General features: G+C 42.7%; 1 protein-coding gene across 3 annotated transcripts in view; it reads left to right on the top strand.

The window, feature by feature from the left end:
* Positions 1-12,508, top strand: part of Txk (TXK tyrosine kinase) — a 50,378-nt gene that overhangs the window by 17,457 nt on the left and 20,413 nt on the right. For 2 of the 3 annotated variants that reach the window (XM_050150205.1, XM_050150206.1), the window contains exons 3-7: positions 455-557; positions 1,221-1,426; positions 4,570-4,635; positions 8,368-8,422; positions 11,974-12,053. In XM_050150205.1, the coding sequence (XP_050006162.1) occupies positions 455-557; positions 1,221-1,426; positions 4,570-4,635; positions 8,368-8,422; positions 11,974-12,053 (510 nt within the window). The remainder of the gene's footprint in view (positions 1-454; positions 558-1,220; positions 1,427-4,569; positions 4,636-8,367; positions 8,423-11,973; positions 12,054-12,508) is intronic. The other variant, XM_050150208.1, reaches the window with a different exon arrangement.

The raw sequence follows: 12,508 nt of genomic DNA, 5'->3' as shown, positions 1-12,508 counted from the left end.
CTGCTTCTGCCTTCCGAGTGGAGTGCTGGGATTGAAGGCGTGGGCCACCGTTGCCTGGCTACACTTGCATTCTTAATCATTCACCCTGTACTTGTGTAACCAGAGGGGATAGGGACGAACCGGGAAGCGCTTTGCACACTGCCTGACTCAGAGTGTTTGTTGGATTGACTCGAGTTTTAGAGCCCTCAAAACTATAGGACTCCGGGCACATGACACATTCTTGCAACTTTATTTCAAAAACAACTCTGAATTCACTTCTCTTTTCTGACTTCTGGATGCAGAAACCAAAATCCTCAGAGTTGTAGTTCAGAATGCGCTCGAGGAGTTAGAACTAGGAAGTTATCTTTCTCAAAAAAGGGCACACAGATTGCTTTATCTCTGGAAGACTCTGAAGGACTCGGGAATACCCTCATCATGAACAACTGTTTGTAAAATGATTGCTTTCTGATGCCAGGCAAGTAAGAACACAGATAAGCCTCAGTAAAAACGAAGAACCTGCAGAAAATTATTCCCAGCGTCACAGGCCATGGCTTGACAAGTTGAAGAACAAAAAGCAAGTGAGTATTATTTCCACAGGGAGTCCCCCCACAGGCAAGCTCCCTGGGGAGGTCCTGCTTGTTCCCATGCCCAAAACTTAAAATCAGGATCCGTACACAGTAAGAGCTCAATAGTGTTCTAGAAGAAAGTGAGGGGGAAATCCAGTTAAGTCTAGTCTAATTCGCTAGACTTAAAGATAGAGTTTGAAACAAGACAGTGGGGAAAGACACTGTGGCTCTGCCATCTTGGGTTGAGGGTTAAATTCTAGATGAGAAGAGACAGCAGCCTGGAGGGTGAAGCGCTCCTCCAAGACACAAGCTTACAGCACCAGGGAAGGGCAGGAGGTGGGGAGGGTGTGGGCTTCTCTTCTCGCAGGCCAACAATCACTAAAGCCAAATGAAACTGTGTCAGGGTAAGTCATCTTTTGAGAATCACGATGTACGAAACTCCAAAGCTATGCTGTCGAGAGAATCTGTGATTTCAAAAAGTCACAAAATGACAAGTGTCCCCTGATGCTATGCGGCCGTTAGTCATTTGCAGCACATGTCCCTGGTTCCTGCCTGGGTGGACTGGTGGAGCTGGGTAGAAGGGAGATGGAGGCAGATGCATATGTCCTGGTTTTGGTTTTTGTTTTGTTTTCTGGTTTTTGGCACAAACGACTAAAACCGTAATTCTTTTTACAGTCCAACAGAGGAGGGGCGCAACCCTCAAAACGCAAGCCGCTGCCTCCCCTCCCGCTCTCAGTGCTTGTTGAAGAGAGGATCCAGGTCAAGGCTCTCTATGATTTCATGCCCCGGGAGCCCTGCAATTTGGCACTGAAGAGAGCAGAGGAATACTTGATATTGGAGAGATGTGATCCTCACTGGTGGAAGGCCAGGGACCGTCTGGGGTAAGAAGATGGCTGAGTCCTTATTCATCTTTCCTCAACCTTTGAAGGCTTCAGGATGCAAGGGGGGACCCTGTGTAGTAGGTCATCATCTCCATGATCTTAACTCTTTGCTCTGCATGGGGTAAAACAGTCTCTTCATCCCTGTTTGTAAGAGAACAGTAAAATACAGTGACTTTGGGCACCTGCCTCCACAATGCCCCTGCCTCTCCCGTCCCTCCCCCCCACCCATGCTACCACTTGACCCTGCGGGTCCTGGGGATCACTGCCAAGGGGTTTACTTGTTGAAAAGGAATAATAGATAAGGACTGGGGAGTTGGCTTTACTCCATAAAGTGCTTGTGTCACAAAGGTGGGGACCAGAATCTGGATCCCTAGAACACACATTGAAGTCTAGCGAGCCTGGTGGGCCTCCTGTAACCCCAGCACTCGAGAGAGGCCTAGAAGAGAACTCCAAGAGTTAGCTGGCAGACCTGAGGAACATAAAAATCATTGAGAGATTTGGTCTCAGTGTGTAAAGTACAAATCTATCAAGGAAGACTTATAATAATCAGTTGGTATCATAGTGCCTAAGCTAAAAGTAGGCAAAGAAAACCAGTCTACAAATCCCAGAGAACTTAGACAACAATGAGGACTCTAAGAGAGACATACATGGATCTAATCTACATGGGAAGTAGAAAAAGACAAGATCTCCTGAGTAAATTGGGAGCATGGGGACTTTGGGAGAGGGTTGAAGAGGAGAGGAGAGGCAGGGAGGGAAGCAGAAAAATGTAGAGCTCAATCAAAAAGTAGGAACTACTAAGGTCCATTTCTTTAAATTTCTACAATGTATACACATTTTAGTTTGGCCCCTCCTCCATTATAAGCAGTGCCGTAAAGCAATCTTTGAACACAGTCTTGGACTCAAGTCAGACTATTCCTATAAGGTGGGGTTCAAGTGGGGAAGTTCCTAATGCCTAGCAATAGTCATCCTGCCCTAGATACGGAAACTATAGATATGACCCTTGTCAGTGGGGAGGCCAGGAGTTCTCTTTTTCCTGTCCTTTTATCTCCTCTTCAAATGACCAAAAGACAACCAAGATGTATTACTGACAAACTGAAAGTAAGTTGTAGAACAAGCCTTAAAGTGTGATAACTTCTCTGTAAACAAATCTACGAACAACACCATATTTCAACATGTGATCATAGCTCATTGAAAAGGATCACCAACTAGACAGTGGAGTTAGGTGCAGAAAAGAGACTAGTTGGAAGTAGTGATTGCATGTGAGGGGTTCAGTAAAGAAACTGCCAACAAAGAAACTCCATGATATGGTTGAAGCATTTATTGTTGATGTGAAAGAGAGCAGAGAGAAAAGGAAGCAGGCTGAACATGGCCAGGGCTAGGGAAGTGGGGGAAAATAGTGGACACAGCAAGATAGCAAGAGAGAGAGAGAGAATATAGCATGGTTAGAGAGAGAAAGAGAAAAAGAGAGAATAAGTAGCTAGCGAAAGATGATAGACAGATTGATTAGATAAATAGGCAGATAAATGATAGATGATATAAACAGATGAAATAGATAGATAGATAGATAGATAGATAGATAGATAGATAGATAGATAGATAGATGGATGGATGGATGGATGGATGGATGGATGGATGGATGGATGGATAGATAGATAGATAGATAGATAGATAGATAGATAGATAGATAGATAGATAGATAGATAGATAGACGGACATATAGATCATATAGTGAAAGTAGTGGGATAGGAGGAAACCTTGACATTATAGAGAACAAACAGGTATCTTAGAGGAAGGAATCCTAGGGAAGTAAGAAGGCCCAGGATGCAAGACCCAGGTGTGGACCTTAAAATGTGTAGCAGGTGTTTGTGATCCTGACGAACCCTGGAGGCAGCTGTGGTCTTTGATAGCAACTACAGGTTGCCACTTCTGCCAGAGGTAAGAGAAATGACTCCTTTTGACAGGTGGGAACCAGTTGTGTTAGTTCCTGGAGAATGGTAGCTTTTATCTGGCCACAAGAAATCTTCCCATAGTCCAGGCTGAGCTTGGCCTAGACTCAATTTTGGATGGGTCAGTTGGCCTGCCCTTTGAGGGGAGAAATAGGGTACCTTTTTTTTTTTTTTTTTTTTTTTTTTTGTTTTTTCGACAGGGTTTCTCTGTAGCTTTGGAGCCTGTCCTGGAACTAGCTCTGTAGACCAGGCTGGTCTCGAACTCACAGAGAGCCACCTGCCTCTCCCTCTGCCTCCCGAGTGCTGGGATTAAAGGCTTGCGCCACCATTGCCTGGCTAGGGTACCTTTTTTGTTTGTTTGTTTAATTTTATTTTTGAGACAGGGTTTCTCTGTAGCTTTTGGTTCCTGTCCTGGAACTAGCTCTTCTAGACCAGGCTGGCCTTGAACTCACAGAGATCAGTCTGCTTCTGCCTCCTGAGTGCTGGGATTAAAGGCGTGTGCCACCACCACCCGGCTTAATAGGGTACCGTTTTGACCCAACATTGACAAAACAGAATTTTGGCAGTGTTTTATAAACTCCATGAATTTAACTATAAAATAAAAAGTTAATGGCTTCTTTTCTAAATCCGAGGCCTTTCAGTAGTCCGTCTACAGTGAGGCCAATGGCACAGCCCTCAGTTTACCCATGCTCTTTCTGCTGAACAATGCACGTTAAGTTGAAACTCAGAGCTGCATCCACTTTCCTTTGAAAATACATAACCGAGCTGGGCTTGATGGCACCAGCCTGCAACCCTGCAACTTTTGAGGTGACTCAGGAGGACCTGGGATTTAAGGTTAGTCTGAGCTACATGGAGAGATTATTTCAAAAGAGGAAGGAAGGAAGGAAGGAAGGAAGGAAGGAAGGAAGGAAGGAAGGAAGGAAGGAAGAAAGGAAGGAAGGGAAGAGAAGAAAAGGAAATAGGGTCATAAAATCTCTTGAAATAGCTAATTTATAAGTTAGGATCTTAGTATATATTATATAGAGATTTTTGTGGAGTTGGAAATGAAAAATATTTTTATATTTTATTCTTTTAACAACTTAATGAGTAAAATGCTTTTGATTTCCCCCTACATCTTTGGGGTTTAAGTAATTATAGACATGTCATGGTAATGTTACAAACCTCCCATCTTGAGTTTTGTATTGTTTTGTGTTGTAGGAATGAAGGCTTAATCCCAAGCAACTACGTGACAGAAAACAGAGTCACCAATTTAGAAATATATGAGTAAGTGCCCCCTCCCAAGCCTGCGCTGTGATTAACCTGTGACAATCAGGGACTTGCTGGGAACTTTGAAGTATAGACAGTTCTCAGGTTTGTAAAAGAAAAGGAAACTAACACATTCCGTAACCTTAGCAACAGGGAGACCTCTGATTCTTACCCCGGCTGCTTCTGAGACTCCTCCTTAGGCTTGTGTTTATTTTGTTTGGCACGGCCACGCTTTAGAGACACTGATACACGTGATGTACTGTATGTCCTACACGGAACGCTTGCTTTTCAAAATGGCAGATTGCAACCCGACAGTCGGCACAGGCCAGTTTCAGATGCTGGCTCTGGTTTTGATCTTTTTAGAAGTACCTGAGGGCAAGAGGGAGGCTGATTATATCGTTCGCAAGAACTTTAAGCCTGCTTATCCAAATGCTTTAAAAGGCTTCCTCTCTTTTTGATAGACGATATAGCTTTGGAATAGGAAGGTCTAGGCAGTGGCTTCGAAGATCCTTGCTCTTCAGGTGAAAAAGTAAGGCCAACAGATTAAGTTATAGGTCCATCACAAAGCTGGACAGCTTGAATTCATGCCCCCTTCTCCCTTGGTACTTATCTTGCAATTAGCATATGCTTCCAACAGGTGGCACTATGAGACCAGACAGCAAATACAATGGAGCAAGCTTCCTTGGCCTCGCTGCTACTTTAGGCAAGGTTAAATACACCTTTCTCTAAAATGACTCCATTTTTGAAATTGCAAGTATAGATGAAGACGACCATAGAGCACGTGGCACATGTAACATGGCTTTCCCAGACAGCTCTGCTGGCTGTCTCCTCCTCCCCACCGTGCTCTTCAGCTCCATCACAAAGTGCCTTCAGTCTTTTCTGCCTCGAATGTTCTTTCTGTTGACCTGGCCCTTTGGCCTGAGATTCCACTCTCCACTCTCCACCCCATTCAGGGGATTAAGCCATCATCTCCCTTAGAAAACCGTTTCATATCTGCTTATGATCACTCACTCAAGCCTGCCCCATAGGGTCTCGCTGCTCCCCTGTGCTGAAGCCGACCAGCAAAAGAAGCCTAGCTTAGAGGAGACTGTGTATGAAAATCAACCCAGAATAATTAGAAAAAGTAGGACTTTTTTTGTATCTTTGTTCAAGTTCGGATTTTCCAGAAGATCAAAGCAGACATGTATGACAAGAGTCTGGTGGTTACTGAACAGACTCTCAACTACGGTAGTTTCGTTTCTTTCAGTCATAGCTCTTTTGCTCATTGCTTCCTTTGTTTAGACTAAGCCAAGACTCTGGTTTAAGGCTGTTTGTATTGTAGAGATCGGATCCTCTAAATCGGTCAGCTCTGGTGTTAGGCTCACACCTTTAATTCCAGCACTCAGGAGGCAGAGGCAGGTGGACCTCTGTGAGTTTGAGGCCAGCCTCCAGGACATCTAGGGCTACACAGAAAATCCCTGCCTCAATGCTCCCTGCAAAAGAGAAAACCCAACAAAACAGAATTCCCACTTAATTTCTTTGGACTCTGATTTACATAAATTTTAAAATCAAGCTTTTTAGTGATTCAAATCTTAGGACTACTCACTATTTCTTTTTAAACAGTTGCATTAAAATAGGAATGTAATAGTTACCATCACTAATCACTAGAATATATCGGTCACTTAGTACACGCCATCCACTTTTATGATGACTATAACAAAAGGACTGCCTCTGAATGCTCCAAAAAGTGGGGACACAACCTCACGTGGAACATAGTAAACATATGACGATAATGGGGAAGTCCTTTGGAGTTTGGCCCACCCGCTCTAATTTTACAGATAATCAGCATGCCTTTGTTACTTCAGCACCTGGATCTCATTATGCGTTCAATCCCATTAATGTATACCCAAAATGTATCTGATATCAGCCACCTTTAGGCCCTGGGGCTACTATTTAGAATACACGGAACCCTCCTTGCCTTAATGGAGCTTACAAGTAGTGAAGAAAAGGGACATTAAACAATTCTAGATATAAAAACAAATATATAATTCTAAATTATAGTACTAAATTGTTATTCTAAAGAGTAATATAGGAATCACAGGAGAAAACAGGGCAAGTGATGGATGGAGGCAGAAGAGTTGGGATAGGGAAGACGTCTATCAGAACGTGACAAGAGCCCTCAGGGTGGTAGGAGGCAGTTTGAAAGGTGATGGGGGACCTCTGTTATTTCAGGGGACATTGGTGTGTAGAAAGATTGATGGCTGCTTTGGTTCTCAGCACACACCTAAATTATCAATAATCTCTTGTACTATCACAGTTTTCAGTAATCTTTCAAATTCAACAGGCTGGTCTTAATAAATTATTCATAAATTTAAACAAATAAGAAGGATCACTGTAATTCAAATTCCACTTACTAAATATACCTTAATATTTAGTCCTATTTATAAGGCCAGTCAATTAGATTTCCTGATACATCTGATTTGTATTAACAAACTGGGTATAGTCAGTCATGGTTAATTAAATTAGGTTTAGGTAGCCGACCATCCAGATTTTGAGGCAGTTTCTCACCACCAGGTGGTAGGGGAAGTCCACGTACTGAGAGACTCCATCCTTTCAGGCTTTTCAGTTAGCCACCTCTGGCCCATCCATGGTGACTCAGTTCATGTGTAATGTTGACTTTTTCTCTCCACAAAGCAGTATTTCCAGTAATATTCAGATACGTTTAAAGCTCTTTGTTAATATGTTGTTTTGAAGTTGCAAATTTCTCGACCTTTCTGTCTTCCTTGTTTGACAGTTTTCCTCTTTTCTGTACACTACGGCTTCAGCCTGGTCATATCAAACAACACGCTTTCCACATAGTGTTATTTGATTGTGTGTACTGTGTGTCGTTCTGATGTCTGGTCACCTAATGACATGTTGGATGCGGAGAAAACAGGGATTGAAGGTGGAAGGGTGCTTATCTATCAGAAAAGAAAGAATCCCAGTGTGGCTTAGTGAATCAGGGGAGACTGTGCTGAGGGAGAAGACAAGAGAGGCAGTTGGGTCAGGATTGTGGGTGGGCTGTCCCTGTCTATAAACTCTGTCAAGTACTAACTATATTGGCAGAGCGGGGATGTATTAAGGAGAATTAGGTAAGTCAGGACGGGTTTCTCTTTGGAAAGGGACCTAACATCTCTAAAAACATGCAGACTAGAACTTTCTGAGGGGAAATAAAGATATGGAAATGGCTGTATTTTAGTTTGTTCACAGAACTAAGCACGTGTTAAAGATAACTTCTTTTTAAAAAATAATTTATTTATTTTATCTTATTGCATTGGTGTGGGGGTGTCAGATCCCCTGGAGCTGGAGTTATAAACAGTTGTGAGCTGTCATGTGGGTGCTGGGAATTGAATCTGGGTTCTATGGAAGAGCAGCTAGTGCTCTTAACCGCTGAGCCATCTCTCCAGTCCCTGAAGATAACTTCTTAACTTCATATTTTTCATGGAATTTTATACGATGTTAAATCATGCAAAGTTATAATAAGTACTTTGTGTGCCAGAAGGGTGATGTGAGCTGTGTTAGAATGAACTATAGAATGGCTTGAAATGAGAAAAATAATGTATTGACCCTGGTAAATTGGCAACATAATAGAACATTGCTATTTATCTGAATTTAAGCCAGAGCTTTCTAAACTAAATTCTAAATGAAGACTTTAAGGTGAAGGAATTAGAGTATTTTTCCCTGAAGAAAAATTCCCATAAAGTTAAAATGTGTTCTTTGTTAATTTTCCAGATGGTATCATAAGAACATTACAAGAAACCAGACGGAACGCCTGCTGAGGCAAGAGGTAATTCAATGTGTCCAGAAATAGCCCGTGAATATTTCTTGGAATGCTGAGAAGTCTATGGCGAAGACTGTAGTCCTTCAAAAAGGTGTATTCCTATTCTTTCTGATCTTAAAATACCATTGCAAACTCACTCCCGCTGCACATGTTTCTAAGTCAAAAGTCAGGCATATTAACATAAGATCGCCTGTTCACGGACTGCCACTGTGATTTCAGAAACGTGTTTCTCTTGAAATAATCTTGACTTCAGACTCTTTCATTCAACATGCATTCTCTACGTGGAGTCTGTATCTGAGGTACCCATCTGACAGTGGTTCTCAGCCTTCCTAATGCTACGACCCTTTAATGCAGTTCCTTATGTTGTGGTGACCCCCAACCGTACAATTATTTTCGTTGCTATTTCATCACTGTAATTGTGGTGCTGTTATGAATTGTAATGTAAATATCTGTGTCTTCCGATGGTCCTAGGCAACCCCTGTGCAAGGGTTATTAGACCCACAGGGGTCATACCCACAGATTGAGAACACTGCCACCGCCATATGACCTCTGCACAACAGAGCCTCTCACCTTGTGACCTCTGCTTACACTCATGAAAAACACAAATAGAGAGAGCTCTGCAGGGCTGGTTTCTTTAGTCTTTAGGAACAAAGAGGAGAGTGTGTGGTTAAAATATTAAATTCAGATCAAAACTGCTCATTTAGGTCAAATCAAGTCAAAACAGCGGAGAGTCTAAGTTTCCAACGTCAGCGCAGGGTGTGGGGAAATGAAGTGTCAAACCCAGACCTGGAGAGGAAGTTTGTCATTCTGTGCCGGCCTCAGAGATTGAGACTCTAGAAATATGAACAAGAGTCAGTTTGGTACATAAAAGAAAATCCATGTCAGCAGTGACCCAGCAAAGACCCACTCTAAACTAGGGGGCCACGTGGAAGATGGGGGACCAAGACCTGACCTCAGGCGACAGGTCTGCTTGCTGAAGAAAGCTCGGAAAATCAGTAGCTCCACCCTGGAAAATTAAAGGAGGGAAAGCTGGGAGCAGTTTTGCAATAAACAAGATGATATAGGCCACATGATACGAATACCAGGAGTGTGTACGTCTGGCGCAAGAGATCCTGTAATTGGAGGGTCTCATCTTGCTGAAGACAAGACCAAAGAGTTATGGAAGAGCCCACATGCCTGCCACACTGATGTCATGCTAAAAACTTGACCCTGAGGGTTTTTTTTCCTTCAGTTTTCTGTTTTCCTTTGTTTGAGATAGTGCCTCACATAGCCCAGGCTAACTTCAAACTCACCTCATAACTGAGACTAATATTTAGTTTGTGATATTCCTTCCTCTAACTCCCAAGTTCAGATTACAGGCATTGCCACTGTGCTCGCTGCCTGACATTTCTGAAGGGTCTAAAATTGCACAGCAGGAGTCCACCCCATCATTTCCCCTACATTCACTAAAGGCAGTCACAAGGATGGATGCATTCTCATTTTTCCCTCTATTTTTATGTTTATCATCTATGTGTGTGCATAAATAATTTTACCACTTGACATGAAGATGATCATATACATTGATACTTGCTGATTTTTGAGACAAAGCTTCAACGTGTAGCCCAGGTTGGACTCAAACTTGAGGCAATCCTCTTGCCTCAACCTCCCAGGTACTGGGATAATAGGTATGAGCCACCATCCAAGACTTTGGATTCTTATGATTTAAAAAATTATTCATATGTATACATTTAGAATCACCATATTATTTAATATTTCATTGTATGCATGTATAAAATCCATTCAATGTTTATAAACATTCCAGTTGTTTCCAGCTTCTTACTGTTCAGCACACTGGGTGATAAGCTTCCTTGTAAGAATCTTGCATACACATGTACACACTGAATTCTCAGACTTAATATTGCTAGGTATTTTCAAGACTTGATTCAGAACAATTTGCCTGGTTGTGGTGGTTTGAATGAGAAGGTTCATATATTTGAATGCTTGGTCCCAGCTGGTGGAATTTGTTAGGAACGATGAGGAGGTTTGTCATTGGGGTGGGATGTGGTTTAAAGATTCAAAAGCCCACCGTTAGTTAGCTCTTTCTCTTTCTGCCTTGTGCTTGTGGTTGAGATGTAAGCTCTCAGCTATTGCTCCAGCACCATGCCCTGTTCAGCGTCAGGATGGTCATGGACTCTAGCCCTCTGGAACTATGTGTTCCGAATTAAATGGTTTCTTTTAGAAGTTGCCTTGGTCGTGCTGTTTTGTCGTGGGAACAGAAAAGTAAGATGCTAATTTACACTTCTATTTATTAAGAATTTTATCCAAGGATACAATACATTTTGATCATATTCACCTCCCCCTTCTTCCAACTCCTTCCAGATCTCTCCTCACATTTCCCTTCCGACCTCATATCCTTTTTAAAAATAACCTGCTAAGAATAATTGCCCATACATGCACAGGGTAAAGCCATCCGCTGGAGTATGGTAAACCTACCAGGGACCACATCCCTAACAAGAACTGTGCATGTAGGCCAGAGGTTGACATCTGGAATCGTCCTTGGTTGCCCTCTATATTCTATATTAAGGTAGGGTTCCTCATTTAAACCCAGCTTGTGGGACCCCTTTGGGTGGGGTCACATAGCAGACATCCTGCATATCAAGTATTTACATTAAAATTTGTAACAGAAGCAAAATAGCTATTATGAAGTAGCAACAAAATAATTTTATGGTTGGGGAAGCACAGCACGAGGAAGGAGTTGTTTTAAAGAATGGAGCATTAGAAGGTGGAGAACCCCCAGTCTGTGGGTGGTTTTACGAGAGAGACCCTGTGGCTCTTTGGCCTTCAGGAACATATGCATGCCCGCCGAGGCAGAAAAGCTGTGTAATAACAAACAAAGCAGTCTAACTGTCAAAATGATCGGAAAGCAGTTTACAGCTTTCGTGGCGTTTCTTCGATGAATGTCCACAGGGTCCTCGCTCTTAACTGAGCCTTGAAAAGTCTTACCCTGCCCCCCGCTGCTGTTCCTCTTCATCTTACGCACCCCACACAGTCTGCAGCTCCCAACAGGATCCCCCACGGTATTCTTTCTCACGAACTCTGATCCCTTGGCCTACCCTCTGCCTTTCCGGAAACAGGTTCTCCCTGCGTCTTTCGTTCCCCTTCTTCTAGCACGCAGCCTTGTCAGCCCGACTCAAAGTTTGCTTTTACATGGATCAGCGATTTTTATCTGTTTTCCTCCTCAGCACAACAAAAACCACTAGATGCTGGGTACAAGATTCTCAAGACCTGGAACCTGTCCTGGAAAAATCAAGGATAATGTTTTAAAATATTCACACATTGTAAATTTCTTATCTAAGTTACTTTCTCTTGCAATACGATTCCTAAACCTTTGAGATACAATAGTGTGCACTTGAAAAGTAATCTCCTTCTTCAATTGTAAGAATATAGAAGTCACTTGTTTTTTTAAATATAAGTTGCTTATCGTAAATCTATTTAGGTTCATGTTTTATCAGTGATATCTCAGTTTGTTTTTCTAAGAAAGAGTACACTTGAATAATGGATAAATTTTATTTTTGCAGGCTAAAGAAGGTGCATTTATTGTGAGGGATTCAAGACATTTGGGGTCTTATACAATTTCTGTGTTTACAAAAGCTGGAAGGTAAGTGTTTGTGGTTGTGATGACTTTAGAGATAATCTTTGGGACAATTTTGCTTTACGCAGATGCCGTCACATAGGGACTTTGCGGAAGGACTCCGCTTAGGGAGGAGACTTCTGGCCTAGAAACTGGGACAGCTACCCAGTTGACGTTGTATCTCTGTCGTCTATGTCTACAGGAACTGAAGTATGTAGCATGACGAGTCTATGACATAGCTTCTTTCTCTTTCTTTTCCCAACCAACCCTCCTGATCAAGTTAGATTAGTTGTGAGACACTAGTGGCATGTTCCTTAGACCCCTCCTCGGTCTCCTCTAGGGTTGGTCTGCATAGAGGGCTCAGGGGCTCCTCAAGCTTCCTGTGCCTTTATGCCTAGGCTGTTCTGTGCCTACGGGAACTTGTGGTGAGGTAGAGAAGCCTGAGAGGCAGCTCCTCGGGAGCAGCCCTCCCTGAGGAGTGA

The sequence above is a fragment of the Alexandromys fortis genome, unplaced genomic scaffold (assembly GCF_014885135.2).
Source record: "Alexandromys fortis isolate MF-2015 unplaced genomic scaffold, M_Fortis_MF-2015_v1.1 scaffold_0, whole genome shotgun sequence".
NCBI classification, from domain to species: domain Eukaryota; kingdom Metazoa; phylum Chordata; class Mammalia; order Rodentia; family Cricetidae; genus Alexandromys; species Alexandromys fortis.
This window is presented reverse-complemented; position numbering and strand designations above follow the sequence as displayed.